The sequence below is a fragment of the Strigops habroptila genome, chromosome 4, assembly GCF_004027225.2.
Source record: "Strigops habroptila isolate Jane chromosome 4, bStrHab1.2.pri, whole genome shotgun sequence".
NCBI lineage: Eukaryota > Metazoa > Chordata > Aves > Psittaciformes > Psittacidae > Strigops > Strigops habroptila.
In genome coordinates this window covers 45,161,559-45,177,977 of record NC_046358.1, presented here as the reverse complement: position 1 = coordinate 45,177,977, position 16,419 = coordinate 45,161,559, and the positions used below count along the sequence as shown (strand labels likewise).

Genomic DNA, 16,419 nt, shown 5'->3' with positions numbered 1-16,419 from the left:
ATTATTGTAGAATTATTGCAATTATAGCAATAATTGTAATTACAGGAGTTCAATTTACTGCTCTAGTAAATCTGAAAGAATTGTAATCACTGTTTTGATTAATGGCCTCATTTCTTCCTTTAGAAAAAAACCAAAAAAGTCAAAGACTATGACCACATGAGTATGAGAAGAATATATTAGCTGTGATTTTGAAAATATCATACAACATTCTACACCAATGGGTCCTTAAAAAACACAACATGACTTGTTTTGCTAATGCTGAAGCATCTCCTGATTTATCTTCATATGATCCATGAAGCCGTATATTCGTTTTCATGGTATTTAGATACTATAGGCCCTCTGGAAGTATTTTAGGCAAACTAACTACAGAAGGGGAAGAGAAAAAAGCAGTAGGTTTTCTGAATCAATATTCAGTAACAAAATGCTGAATTTTACCCATCACTCTTATCAACTACATGTGTAAATAAATTTTTGCTGAATATGGCTGCATATGTTTACTTCTCCTTATGATGTATCAAAAAGGGAACAGCAAAATTAATTTGGATCAAAGCTGAAAATGTTAAAATTAAATATTATGCATCAACAGAAAATTTAAAAGGGGAAAAGGATCAACTGTGTCAAGCTTTAAAAAAATCGTAAATAAAATATAGGAACATAGGAATTACCATAACGATAAAAATAGTCTGGCAGTTCATCTAATCCATTTCTCTTCCCAAGAATGAGTATCACATAGTTCATCTGAAGGCATAAACCACCTTAATGCAGTGTGCATTACAGGATGAATGTCTTTTTGACCACAGCAGAAAATTACCTTATGCCATGAAGCATAAGGATTAATATTTTATAATTTATATGCATACAATACACAAAAATTAAATATAGGTTATAATAGAAACATGAAATATACACTAAAGTGGGCACTGAAAAATATGCCCAATTATGTCAGTACTTACAGCCAAATCCTGAACTAGTTTCTCCTCAAATGAATATTCCTCTGTTTCTATCCAATAGTTCTGATAGCCATGGAGGAAGAGGTTAATAGAACGGTGCCTGGGGGGGGTTGTGAAAGTGAGATCAAGAGGGGTAACGGAACATAGTACAACAGCTCAGGTGGTTAATGATTAGTAAGGATACATATTTGTACAATTCTGATCCTCTGATTGGTCAGTGAAACAAAATGCAAAACATAACTAACATTTAGTGACAAACCAGCATGTACCTTTGAACATTCTTACTATTTTTCTATACATGTATGTGTATGTCATGTTTTGTTTTTAAAGCTTTGGCAGTGCTAACATACATTATATGTGAAACTGCAGGACTGGAACCTTGATGCAAGCATGGGAAAAATACACACTTGAACAGACTGATTTACAGACAGGTGGGATTTACACCTAGGAGATGTAAATCTCGTTTACTAGATTTATGACATTGAGACAGCAGAAGTTGGCCATCAACACCAAAATAAGTATCGAGTGCTTTCTGCATGTTATCTGCGGACAACCGTTGCCGCCTTCTACATAGAGAAGACTAACCTCTGCTTCTTTTCTTTCAGTTCCAAATAAAGGCAGTATTAATATGTCCTCAAAGATGCTGGATTAGAAATACAGAAAACCTGCTCTAGAAAATGACCAATTTTAGAAAACTCCTAGGCATATTAATTACTACTGCACAGTACGCATTTAACTAACATCCACAGAAAATACAGCTCCTGGCAATAAGACTACATGTAACAATGGCCAAACCATTCCATCTTTGTCACATTTTGGGGAAAATTCTGCTGTGAAGCACGGTACATGAGGTTACGAAGGTTGTTTCACACAGCCTTTTCATTTACTTTTATCCTGCACCACAAAGAAAAGCTATACAAATTGTCTGAACTGACACTGTGCACATGAAACACTATTTTATAATGGAATAGCTACTGAGCCAACCTTCTACGCTCTCCTGCTAGCACTGGTGGCATTTTATTATCAAATTCCAAAAACTGACCAATCAGAATCCCCTCTGAAAATTGTACAAATTCATGTTTTATGATAATATCAAATCATGGCTGGGAAGGAATAAGTGTGCGCATAAGCAAGAGGCTCTCCACAAGTTACATTACCATTAAATTGAGTATAAGCCTGTCATACTGAGTTTTTTCATGTACTTTTTCCAGCCAAACACGTTGAAAGGTGCTCAGGAAGAAATTGCTAATTTTGTGTCTGAAGAAAAGCATATAGGTTTTCATTGAAGAAAGGCACGAGTTAAATTCAATAAAGTAGTCAGAAAGAATATAATTCGTAAACTGTATGAAAAATTGCCATGTACAACTTTGCTGTATCTATGTGCATATACAGAAGACAGACAATAAGACAAATTTTTTACAAATTAATTTCCTTAAAACATCAAACATAAATACATACATCTCAGAGAAAACATTTATCACATAAGACACTTTTTGAAAGCCATGTACATCAATTAAACACAGAACATTAAGAATTAGTATTTCCTAACTTAATTGATTTTTTTTTGCCTTGAAAAAGAAAAATATTTTTAAATATAATTATTTCTTTTGTATCTTCAGGCACTTCTAGAAAAAGGAGTACTTAGAAAAATTACTTTAACTTCTAACATAAATATTCTGATTTAACAAACACCTGCACATCAATAGACATTTTAATTTCTGAAGTGTCTTCCTGGAATTCGTAAAAACTGGTACATATGAGAATAAATTTTGAAGAAAATTAAAGAATGAAATCAACATTAAATTATACTGAAAGCCAACTAAATCTCCAGAAAATTTTCAAATGAAGGAGCTCATTATTCGCCAAAGATATTTCTTGCTAGGATAAATGAAAGGGTACCACCATAACATTTGCTTACTACCCTCCAAGTTAATCGATTCTAGCATCTAATTCAGAACTAACACATCTAATATAAAGCTGCAACTAAAACGAGGAAAAATGAAACTCTGGTTCAAAGGGATTTACATAGCTTCTAGAATTAATCATACCCCACTTGAAATAATCTCCCTAGGGTTCAGAGATGTCTTAACACCACAACCAATTTAAATGATGGAGACAGTTAGAGGTGCATAATAGCAACAGCCTTATTTTCCTGTCAGAATCCTATGATTTATCTAGAAAAAAATGTGTGTCTATAAACTAGTGAATTTTAAATCTTTGCTCTGCACCTATCAATTGAGCAATATACCTAGAAGTTTCTGCTCACTGCTGGGGGGGTTGGACTAGATGACCTTTAAAGGTCCCTTCTGACCCAAACCACTTTATGATTTTAAGTCTTGCCTGTGACACCACAATTAATTGGCTAAAACAGTTTCATGACAGTTCATTTATAGAATCTACAAGATGAGAATCTACAAGATGAAATAACTGGACAGACTTGCCTCACATTCGTATTAGGAATAAATTCCACCTCAAAAATCTAGCATAAAGTTGATGAATCAACCTCAATCTTTTTAACACAGAAAGGTTTTTAATGAAAATGACAGATACATGTTCTACTTCAATAAGTATTCCTCCATATTTTCTTGAAAATGAAAATACAGATTCATAACCCATTTTGCCCTTTGGCTAGTGTTACATCAACCTCAAAGATAATAAATAAAAGTGTTTTTTTCAAAAGGAAAACAATAGGGCAAACTATTTTTATTATATTGATGCTTACATATATTCCAAAAGAATTTATAAATCCAGAACATGGATGTAAAACAAATGTGCTCAAAAATGTTGTACTGAAATGGGTGCTCTTCATATCAGTTCCTCTTGTTTATCCAAACACAATTCTTGAAGATGAAATGGTTGATACTAGACAGTTTGTTCTTATGTTGTACTTAAACCTTTTTATTACTCTGGTTCTTTAAAGATTGCCTGGTGGTACTATGACAACTTAGAGAACTTATAGTCTAGAAAAACTACTTTTTGTAACAGGAGGATGTGTTTTTTTATACTGTAACTGGCTTTTTGTCTTGTGAAAACCTAATATTCTTCCTATATGTTAGTGGCACAGTTAGAGACCTTTAGCCAACATTAAGCATGTAGACTGGCATTTAAAAATGCAATGCAACTCTTCTGTTAAATACTTTGCAAGCAATCTTTGAACAAATATATTAAGCATAAAAGGTGAAAAATGCAGAAGGTGAGAAGCAAACTTAAAGATGTACTTAGGCTGTATCTGAATAAAAAGCAGAGTTGTTGAGAAAGAACAAGGTAAAGGAAATGACCCCAATGTCTCATGGTCTTATATTCTGTTTAAAGCAGGAGCTAGATCCAGGCACAGGATGCACTTTATCTCAGACTTTGTGGTATCTACATTCAACTGTAGTAAGAAGTAGAGCAAAACACAAGCACAAAATATCATTCTGCACTGCTCTGCCCCACTAGCCACTCTAATGCACGTTACATCCAGTTGTAGCAGCAAAAAATTGTCTCAGACAATGAAGCATTCATGCCATAGGAGAGGAATAGCCATACAGAGTTTAAAAAAGATAAAAGAATACAAACACAAGAAAATAAAGAGTAAAACTGGCAACCAGAGGCAAAAAAGGGACAGAAACAGCAACATCTTAACAATTTACACAGATGACTTGAGGAACTATGCAGAGTAACAGCTGACAAAAATGAAGCATTTTGGTTTTGAAGCAATGTAATTCCTATGGTCTTTTCCCCCTCTGGTTATTTGTTAGGAGACAAGTATTTCGCTACTTGTGAGGAATTAGCTGACAACCAACTCTCTAGTATCTTAAACAAAATCACAGTCAACAAACTTGCAGGTATACACACAAGAAACACAAGTAATATTTGCACTCAGAAATGTAAAGAAAAGTTACCAAAAAACACCAAACCAAAATCACCTTTATGCCATTTACCTTGGCAGGTTGTATAATGGTGCCATTCGGAAACATGCGACAACAGCCCTTTTGCGTTGTTTTGACAGCAGTTTGTGCCAAACAGCTTTCTTTGATCTCAGTGGTTGTTCAACCTATGGAAAAATATCTTCTAGCATATACAATGGAAACTCTTCAACTTTTATTCAAAATTTTCTATTTAGCTAGTGGTTAATGTAGTTAGCAAATTAGAAAATGTTACAAACGCTCCCCATCATTTAAAAAACAATGTTCATCTGTAAGAAAAAATACTGGAGGTCTTAGGTATAGTACCTCTCAGTTTATACAGAAAAGCTCAAGATGTTAGACTATCTCATGTGGGACTTCTTGGTAAAACTCCAAAACGGTTATTTTGTCTGTTTCTAAGTATGCATATTCAATTATTTATGTGAGCGAATTTCTGTGCCATAGCACTTGTGAATGAGGTGGATTAACTTTATTTGGGAAGAGTACAAATTCTTTTTCGTAATTAAATTGCATCATTTCAATGGACAGGCAACCTATTCAAAAGTTGCTACAGCATCCCCAGATGCAGATACAGGAGACAGGCTAAACCCAGAAACAGAAAGTGCACTTGCAAACATATTTTCCTAAAATTATAGAGTTTTCAGCTACTGAATGGTGATGATTTGTATACTATACTTTTTACAGCTGTTCACAAAGTCAGAGGCAAATACATCCTGAGTTTTCCCTGAAGTTAAATTGAGGCACTTCAACAGATTATGTTAAAAACTGCACATATGCATCTGTACATGTGTGTGTGTCTGCATGCATGCACAAAAATAATTTTTATCTGGAAACTTTAATAACGATACTCACTAAAGTCAAAATAATCTCTAGAAGGGAAAAAAAAAAAAAAGAAATGTTACTTTAAAACCAACACAGTACAGACATTTAACTTTTTACCTGTTCCAGGTGATACAAAGCAGCTGATATCCTCTGCACACGTTCCACATTTCTCTCAGGATCAGTAGGCTCATCACTCTTCAAAATGTCTTTGTATAAATTTAACTGCCATTTCACAGCTGGATCATCAGACTAAAAACCAACATATTTCATACATAAGCTGCTGAACAAAGATACTGATTTGATTACCACCACTGTTATTCTCATAGTATAATAATGTTATAGATACTCCTACTTCATGTGTCCTCTTTCAGTCAAAATTAATATCTTCTAGCTGCTCAGGAAAATGGCATTAGACTCTCATATATATATGATATATATATGAGAGTATATGTATACTGTTGGGTAGCTGAACTCAATTCTTAAGCAAGATTCTGTGTTTTTATTTCCTGAAACCACATAAAGCACCCTGGAACTTCTGTATCCCACTTAACTGCATTAAAAATGAGGAAGCACATTTAGTACTGGGATTGAACTTAACTCCTTGCTGGACTTCTGTACTAACAGTGGAAAGCTGTTCAATGGAATCTATAGAAACCAGCTGGAATTTCAGTAGGTGAAAAGTTACAGCCAAAGGTTTTGGGTTTTTTGCAAGACAGAAATAGAAAAAACACAGTAGAATTACTTACTGTGTCCAATTTAAATCTATGTAAGCACAGACTTACAGCAACCAGGCAGTCATCTCCCGTGACAGATAAGAGTTACTCCTATTATGTTCAAAGACTGTAGGCAATGATCTAAATTATTTACTATTTACAGAATGCTGAGGACTCCATTTGAGTATCACCTTTGACAGTACATTCAGCATATAAATAGTAGGAACACAAATGTGCTTGAAAAAATCTGAAGATGACAAAATTTTTATTTCTTATTTTATCATAGTTACTTTAAAATGCATATATTCTTAGAAAAAGTATTTAAGCATTACTGAAAGTTCAAGAAGAGAAGCTGAAATACTGTAGTTTTAATTTTATTTTCTTCTCAGATCAAGTTGATTCTGAGTAATTATAGCTTTAAAACTATCAATATCTCAATCCTTTATGCTTGTTCCATTCTAAAAGATTTCCTGAAACTTGAAAATAGCAGCCAAAGCTACAAACAAACCGATTATACTCATGGAAAAAAAATGTGAAGAAAACCAACAATTTTTCTAATAACTTTTCAGGTTCTTTTTAAAAATTACTTTTACATATCATCATAAACAAAACAATTGTGACTTCTGTGTTTTAAAAGTATACACCAGCATCTTTAAGATAGATTTTTTTTTTTGTATTACCTTTTCCTGCAAATGTAAGTTGTTACGTAAATGTTCTTTGACTTCATCATCAGTGTCCCTCTGTAGAAAAGTAGAAGTATTTTTGAATTCATATTACGACTCATAAGAGCACATATAACCTAGAACAGCTATCATTTTAATATTGAACCTTAAACTCTCTTGTTTTCCAAGTACGTTAAGATAACAGAAGAGCGTGGGACAAAGGCCTTTTTTACTTTTGACTACAAAACAAGGATTAAACTTTGAAGAGAGAATTAAAGCTAACTAATGCTATTTCAGTATTTGGTCCGAATGAACTTCCATATGTAAAAGTGTACATTGCATACAAATGGCAAGTGACACGAAATGATGGCAGCTGTCCATGCACACTTTTTCTTGTGAAAGCACAACTAGCTGTAATTGCTTACAGCACATTGATATGTTCAATTATATTGACTGCTTAGATATCTATGCCTCAAAGTTCAGTTCCGAAAGTAGTGCTTATTTTGCATTAGAAACTTTTAGAAAGTATACACTTACATGACTGTATCTAGTCTTAGCCAAAGAGATGAGCTCTTGATCTCCAGGAGTGCACATATTCAAACCAATGGGAAGCATCTTTTTAAGTGCAGCTACAATCAAGGATGTTTGTATGGAGTACAAATCCCCTCTACGTTTTGATTTCTTTCTCTCTTGATCTTGTCCTCCAGACTACAATTAAAAAAATAGAAAAGTAAATGACTGCAATTCTTAAACTTTTCCAACACGCTCTTCCCCTAATGGTCGAAGGAAACTATGTTCCTGATGCAGTACAACTAATGAAAAATGCTGCATTAGAGGAAGGGTGTACAGTCTTGAGTGGGAAATGTAAAGGAACACTTTTGGTGTGCGCCAATGCAGAAACTGCAATAACTAATATTTTAATAGTAGTAACATACTTTTGTGTGCATTCAGACATACAAATCTAACTATGTTTTCTGGATGTTGCCTCTCAAATAAGAAACAACCCTAAATTAAAAGCTGAGTCAGTCTCAGGGGACACTATTAGTTCTCCATATTGTGGAGAGAAATTCAGGATGTTTAATTTTTGTTAGAAACTTACATAGTTATCCAGGGTCTGAATGAATGAATATTGTCTGATTTGTCTCAACTGAAAAATACCAGCATCTAAAAGACTTTATTCAATGCAGTAAAATGCCAATGAATTAGTGCCCTGGGAAAAGCCTTGCCCATTGGCTTTGGCTAATATAATCAAGTCTGGGATGAAAAATTAAGTCTTTCTCATCTTTGGAGATCATAAGTAACAGGAAAAGGAAAACAAAAGACAGAGAAGTAAACAGCACAACAGAATAACATCTGCCCTATCTTCTTACAACAGACAGTGTACAACAATATTTCACATACTTTTCCATTTATGAGACAGCGAACCAAAATCTTTAGAATAGACCCATATATTTAATGAACATATGGTAAACAAAAACAACATAAAATTAGCCCAGTTCTGAATTCTGTATCTAGATTAAACTCCTACTACACTCAAGGGGAGTTTTGCCTAAGATAAGATTTCAGGACTAGGCCTCCAGACTTATGTAACACTACAAAATAGCAAATGCTTGCATTTAACCCTCCACATCCTTTTCCCTCTGTCAATAAAGTTTTACTGACTACTGCTTTTATAATACATTGTGTAGTTTGACATATGGATACAGCAGAATCCACTGCAATTCATTATTTACCAATTACTACCACACCATTATCACAGTAATCACTGGAAGAAAAAAAAGGCAGCTATACATATTGCACTCAGTGGTAAATTTTGGCAAATTCAGTCTTCCAGATGGTGAAGCTCTGCATATGTAGCTGGTGTTGAGCATTTTGCAGGTTAGAGGGAACACACAATGGATGTGGCTTCCTTTCTTAAGGAACTAACAATTGCAAGAGAGTACTTTGCCTCAAAGCTTTGCTTTTGGAAGTGCCTTTAGAAGTAGCAGTGATGTAATGGCTATAATAATGACATTATTTGTACGTTACATTGACAGCAGACAAACAAATCCCACAATGTATCACTGTATTCCAGTGGCGTCACTGTGCATCTTAAATAAAGAATAACAAAATATATAATAGATATATTAAAAAAAAAAAAAAAGAAAAAGAGAAAAAAGAAAGGAGAGATACTGGTTTACTTTTCTGCATCTTTATGCTTTTATGCTTGAGAACATTTTACACATCTAATTTTCTTTATTTTAATTTGAGATTAATAACAAGGTATGAACAGGATAGGTAAACCTTAAAACCTGAACAGTTTTAAAACCTAAAACCAAGAAGCATTCTGCCTTTGCTATCAAATTCTTCTACCTGTGAATTCACAAGTCCTGCTGATAAAAGTATAAGTAGAGTCACAGACAGAAACCTAAATGGCAATTAAATTGTGTCTCTTTCAGTTTCAATATGCAACTATATGAGTAAACGCAATAACTTGATTTCATTAAATTGGACACATTTTGCCTAAATAATTAACTGTGCTAAAAGCACCTCAACAGGAAGAATGAGATAATCTGGTTGTCTAACAGCACATAATGATCTTACTTGTCTGAGGATCTCAACACACAAATGGACATTTCTTAAACTTATACAGAAAAATAATTACAGAATCTCCAGTAGATTTGTAATAACTAAATATACAATCATAAAGGAAGTATTTATTAAAAAAATAAATGAGCTAAAACCAGTTAATATGATGGAATTGATATTTCTAGTATTCCAAACCCTCCTTAAACCTTCAATTCTCTGAGATTATCATGACAGCATTTGTTAAATCCTATTTTATATACCTGGGGAAATTTGACAATAGCAAAGTGTGAAATCAGATCTATTAGATTAACACAACTAAAAAAGTTTAAAAGCTCACTTTTTAACTTATCCCTCCAATGTAATTCATTAAAAATTCTTCACAGCATCTTGTGAGCTGCTCCACAGACAGGGTGAAGGGAAAGATGAAAGGATTTTACACTCCATTTTATTTCACCAGTGAAGAACACGCCATAGGTTGTAAAGTACTCATCTATATCAGAAGTTCATATTACAAAAAGATAATATGAATGATGCAAAGGAAGATGAACTGTGGTTCACTGGGGACAAAGCAAGCTTTGAATTAAAGAAACATTAAAGAAACAAGAATTGTTCAAAGGCTTTGTCACACCTTGCATCTTTAGTAAAGACTGTTTTAATTTTGTAAAAAGGTAGGATTTGAACTCTGTATCTTATTTAAACTTATTGGTTCTGATACAATCTTCTATTTATCTACTGACAGGGTACAGGTTTTAATGCATCTCTCTCACATACTTTTCTCGAATATCAGAAGCCAAATACACATTTCTGATGACTCTACTTAGGTACTGCTTTTACAACATCTGCTGTAATATATTAGCAAAAAAATCAGAATGCAGAAAGACAGCAGAGGCAGAATGTACATCTAAAATAATTACAAAAGGCAACTTTACAACATTTGCACATTAAGCAACATGTGGGAGTGCGAAAAGGAATTTCAGCTGCTCTGGTCAGATACTGCCCCTTTAACTTGGAGAAAATTTATAATAGGTGGAACCTGGGCTTTCACTTTGTGACGCCACTGCTATGATCAATGGAAAGAATGCTTGGAGCCTGATCATCTCTAAATCTAAAACAAAGACACATCATGCACTTTGACCTGTACCTTTACTTGCATGGCCTGTATGAAAGAAAAATAAAGGGAAAAAACCATAAGTAAAAGAGACGAAAACATGAAAATTTTACAAGTTAATAATAAACTTACTCAGCTTTATCAGGACAATTAAAACATTAAAAGTTTTAGCTATAATAATAGACTGTAAGTGTATAATCAAATGAGATCTTAGTGAAAAAAATTTATTCAGCTTAATCCTTATTAAATGATTGAACTTCTGAATTTATCTATTGCTATTCGGCACTACCATTTGTTGCTTCAGCTCATAACGAAGCACATCTAATAAGTAAGCATATCAATATGCTTAATTACTGCATCTTTACCCAAGATCATTAAAAAGAAGAAGGTGTCTGGAACTCTGGATAGTCCAATAATAAGAAATATTCACATTTTCATGAAAATGGCTCTTTCTACCTCTTTTCCCCAAGAAATATGATTGAGAAAAAATATGTTTAGAAATGGAAATCAAACTATCACTGTGAGGATGCAGCATTTCATTTATAGATGTATTTTCCCATTGCATAGCTCAGTACTATTTTGAAGACAGCCTGAAAGAAAACTTAAGCTCATATCTCTCAGCAGTACCCATTTTGAGACCACTATTACAGACTCAACTGTAACTCTTATACATACACATACAATACAAACATATTCCTGTTTATGATGTTAATACCATAAATACACTTATGCATGCATACTATAGTCAACACTACATTATCATTGTGTCAGGCAATCTTAAGAAGATAAAAACAAAGCCATATAATTATGGTAAAATGGCAAAAAAGTCCAACTGCTACTCATAGGAATCCTTGAAGAGGCATGGGAAAATACTATAGAAAACTGTTGGTTAAAAATAAACATTAAAAAAACCCCAAACCAAAACGAGAAACACAAGCAAGCCTCCACTTCTCTGACAGGTCTAATAGTAACTTTGTTTTCTTGTGATACTTGAATTAGTCTCAAAATGATGAAGCCAAGATATTATTATACTCTCTTTTTATATTCTACTATATTTATATCACATAGTGAAGAAAACCAGCTACAAGCCAAGAAAGACTGAAAGACTAATCATCAAGTGTTAAGCATCTTAGAATCTTCAATACCTTACTCAAATAGCGAATTTTAATTGAAAATTTCAATTGCGTGAAATATGTAAATGCTGCACAGGCATGGCTCAGCAGATATACACCAAAGGTAAGTAAAGACAAGATGTTAATTATATCTCATTTATTGGTGATGACCATAAAAGTAATCCACTCATGATTTACAATAGTGTATCTAAAGGAAATGTATTGTATGCAATTTAAATAGTCTCAAAGAGATCTAAACCTCTTGCAGAAAATAGTAACATGAAATGTTGTAATTATCATACATTTGCAAATAATATGTATTACATATTACAAATGGGCACACACCACAATGTAGTTTTGTAATACAACTTGGATTTTATGACTGCCTCAAACTTCTGTAATAGGTCTATCCAAATACTTTTAAAATATAGATTAAGAAAAAAATTAAGAATGAGAGCCAGTCAAACAAGCTTCAGTAGGCTATGCAAATGTTTAGCAACTGAGGTTCTATATCCAGCCACACATTCATTTAGATGCAAAAGTTACACATGAACAATTGCCCAGATATGTATTACACATTTATTATGTACATGTGAATGTATGCGTTTAGTCTTTTATACCAATTAACTGTAAACTACAATAGGACATCATTGAATCTTAATAAAAATGCTATTTTACCAACAAATCTATGAAAGGTTCAAAAATAACAGATTAGTGGAGTTGAATATGTTCAAATTCTCCATTTCAACCCTCCTATCGCAAATCTGTTATTTCAGTGCAGTCTAAGTTACCACTCTCTCTCAGTTCTCTAACTTACCATTCCCCTCCGAGCAATCTGCTGCCATTTTTTCAGAAAAGAAAAATTAAAACACTTGCTCAGCTGTTAATACATTTATTTGAGAAAATATTAACAATGTTAATATTGTATAATCCAAATACAATGGGTACGTTTTCAATTTACTGAACATAATGATGAATCATCTGTTACCACTACTATTACCTACTGATAAATAATGTAATCCTTCATCCTCTACATCGTTTCTTTCTGGATATGGCACATGAAGATATAGAATATGGTATATCACACCTTACACACTTGTGCTATCACAGTATTTAGCATCTTAGGAAAAATACTAAGGCTCTGTTGTAAGACAGACTGTTGTCTAAAGCAGCCCAAGATCAGCATGGGGCCTTACTCCTTTAAGAGACCCCAAACTGTTCTGCCTTGGGCCAACTGTTAATAGGCAATGTTCATATTCACAGTTATTTACACATTCTCATGCTTGATAAATATTGGATATGATTGCTTCCACTAAAAGTAATGCGAGTATAGAGGAACTGGTGATAAAGAGAAAAGTGCTAATTATTCTGTTAGCATACTACTTCCTGAGCTGAATCTTAATATTAAATCAAGAAATTATAAAAACAATATTCCCTAATGTAATGCCCTCTACTAATTATTCTCTGAGGATATAAATGTCAAACTGTGTAAAAACCCCTGAAATTCAGTTACTTAGAGAATTTCTTCTTTATTCTAAACCATGCAGTCTTTTAAAAATATTATTCAGATCTAAATATATGCTTTAATGAATGTGCTGGGTTTAGAGCATTTACATCATACATTATGAAATGTCATCAATTTCGTACTTAGAAACCAGATATAGAGAACCAACACAAAACTTCTAAAAGATGCCTCATGTATTGTATCATGGTATTTAAGTCATCATCAAACAAATGCTTATCTAAATGATCAGCTGTTCTGCAATCACTCCTGCAGATATGGTAATATATAAATAAAATATTCAGTCATGAAAAATACAATCTTTTATTTCTTCCTATATCAGCAATAACCATGCACAATGCCCTTAAACGCTATGATTTTTTATTAATATGCTTACAAAAATTATATGCATATAAAAAAGTATAATCCTTATATATAATGTTATGTACTGTATATCCAAATAAAGAAAAGTACATTTACATATGCATCTACATCCCTGTTATATATAAATACATTTATAAAAGTGTCTATTCATAGTGTATCTGTATATTTAAATATACACAACAGGCGTTTGAAAATGTAATCTCAAACCCAAACTCTTTCAAATTTGGAGCATATAGATTCTTGATGTTAAATTCCTGTGATTTTATACTAATTGGAGCAGTATGAAGGATACCTATTCTTCATTTTGTAAAGATTTGTTTTGTCATTCCTGCCATTCCAGACTATGACACTAACAGTTTACATCATATTATCCCATTATCAATACTGCAGTGAGACACAATTTTGATTAAGTATGTATTACCTGATTCTAATCTACCATGCTTTAAAAAAAACAGTACACCTAACTCCTTCCTCCTCAGGCCAATTCTAATGTATAGAAGTTGAAGTATATGTACTGAAACGTATATGTAGTGATTGCCATATGATAAAAGTGCAGAACTATGTGATAGACTGTTATAGTGCCATTGATCAGCAAACAGCCTGGACTGTGCCCACTGCTCATCTCACTAATGAGGATTATGCAAACATTTCAATTCTATCACACAATTTCAAGGAGCTGCATCTTGAAAACAAGAAAACACATTAAAAATTTCCTTTTCTCTAAATATGGAATTCTCTATATAGTTTGAATTGCTGTTCAGTGCCAGCCATGAACTAATGATGAGCAGAAAATCTGTTATTTTTTGCTTGTAAACTTTCCAATATCAGAGTTTGGCTTAAGCATATTTCAGAACCTAAAAAAATATAACAGAAATTAAGCAAACGCATTTTAAGAGAATTAAGAAATGTAATAACATATTTTCTGTGACTCTATTGTCTAAAGTTGGACTTCCAGTAGCTAGGTAACAATCATAATACAGTGAAATACAAAACAGTAAACCCCACCACTTCCCTGAAACACTTTTAAAATAGGATTACTCCAAACACATTACAAATATGAATAAAAGAAAAGGTTCTTTGCCACATTCACCAATACTAATTTGGAATTAGGCTTCATCTGGCTTTAGCTGAGTAAGGCAGTCTTCCTCAGCTAATGTCGAAGTGACATTTTTTTACCTTGACAACATGCATTTTCTCTATTATACAGGTAACAAATGTACTTCTCAGACATCATGTCGGCACCTTGTCATATTGAAAATGAGCAAAAAAGAAATTAATGCAGTCATTAATACGAAGCAAGAGAAACAGTGCACATGTGGCACACTATATGTATGAATAAAGAGGCATATGCAAAGACAGCATTCCTCTGTCAAAGTTGACACAACAATACTGATTGATGTAGACAAGAAAAAGATCAGGCAACCTATGTTTCTTCACTAGCTTTTATAAAAAAGAGTCTACACTTATCTTTTTTTTTTTTCTGAAAAATCAGCAATATATTACAACCCATATTCTCTTATATGTGCCATTTTTTTTCAAATCAAGGCCTTTATTTTAATCTTCTGTCTTTGACTACGTAGCAGACATCTAACAAGTAACTCTAAGGTAGATAGCCTATAGTTTGTATAGTAGTTGTCATGTCTATCATCAAGAAACAAAACTATTTTTGGTTTCTTCTACCAGCACAAGAGCTGCAATCTGAGCAGATTTTCAGAGCCTTCTTATAACACACTAAACACATGCTGAAGATTTAACTGATCCACAAATTTTTATTAACTTACTTTAGACATCTTGCTCTTGGTGTCTCCTGTTAAAAATGCTAAATTGTTGATTTCATTCTGAATCACAAAATTTTGTTCTTCTCTTTTGAAATTCTAAAAAGAGGGGGGGGAAAAATCACCAGAAGTTTAATTCATCTGCAGTTGCCACATTTAAATTGGAAAATAGAATGAAATGGAATAAAAAGTATACATTGTCTTACATGTGATTTACACCACAGGATAAAAACTTCAGCTACCATTCGAAAGAGTTCATCAGAATCTGCATCTGGTTTCTTTAGCCAATTGGCTCTAATTACAAAAACAAGAGAAATTTAAAATAAGACAACTGAATATAACAATCTCTATTTAATAGACCAGGTTACACTTGTGTAGTTAATCTTGGAATTTAATGAGAATCACTTCAATTTTCCATGACCATGGTTAGAGAGACCATTTTTCATGGCAGTTTAACTAGTCTCCAACAAAACTCCTAATTCTTCTATACTTACTTCTTCGTGCTCCTCCTTCCCATGGTATCAACACACAGTTTTGTGCCTATTATGTGAACCAGACTAAAATACAGACATGGCTGAAAAGCAAAAATATTTCTCTGACTATTTCTCTATCCCCTTCCCTCCAAGCATTGATCTAAAAGAGAACACTATAAAGGGGTGAAGGAAATGAATGAGTGAGTAAAGCTATAAGGACCGAGTGCTTCACCTGATTTATTTTTGTAATCCAGGACCTAATACAATTTCCATCTGGGTCTGTCTGCAGAAGGATGCTCAGGAAACTTGGGCAAACGAACTAACAGATGCAGCCCTCTTAAATGTCTCCAAATTACAATGCATTAATATGACCATATATAAAGTGGGCACCTGACAGCAGACATGAAAGGAATTATTATGTTATAACTTATGTGCATTAACTC

General features: G+C 33.2%; 1 protein-coding gene across 12 annotated transcripts in view; it reads right to left on the bottom strand.

The window, feature by feature from the left end:
* RYR3 (ryanodine receptor 3) overlaps positions 1-16,419 on the bottom strand; it is a 215,933-nt gene that overhangs the window by 32,891 nt on the left and 166,623 nt on the right. For 8 of the 12 annotated variants that reach the window (XM_030481593.1, XM_030481598.1, XM_030481597.1 and 5 more), the window contains exons 69-77: positions 15,710-15,797; positions 15,510-15,602; positions 12,661-12,681; positions 10,765-10,779; positions 7,593-7,763; positions 7,074-7,133; positions 5,798-5,929; positions 4,874-4,986; positions 954-1,050 (exon numbers count right to left, since the gene is read on the bottom strand). In XM_030481593.1, coding sequence (XP_030337453.1) covers positions 954-1,050; positions 4,874-4,986; positions 5,798-5,929; positions 7,074-7,133; positions 7,593-7,763; positions 10,765-10,779; positions 12,661-12,681; positions 15,510-15,602; positions 15,710-15,797 — 790 coding nt within the window. The remainder of the gene's footprint in view (positions 1-953; positions 1,051-4,873; positions 4,987-5,797; positions 5,930-7,073; positions 7,134-7,592; positions 7,764-10,764; positions 10,780-12,660; positions 12,682-15,509; positions 15,603-15,709; positions 15,798-16,419) is intronic. The other 4 variants (XM_030481599.1, XM_030481601.1, XM_030481600.1 and 1 more) reach the window with 1 other exon arrangement.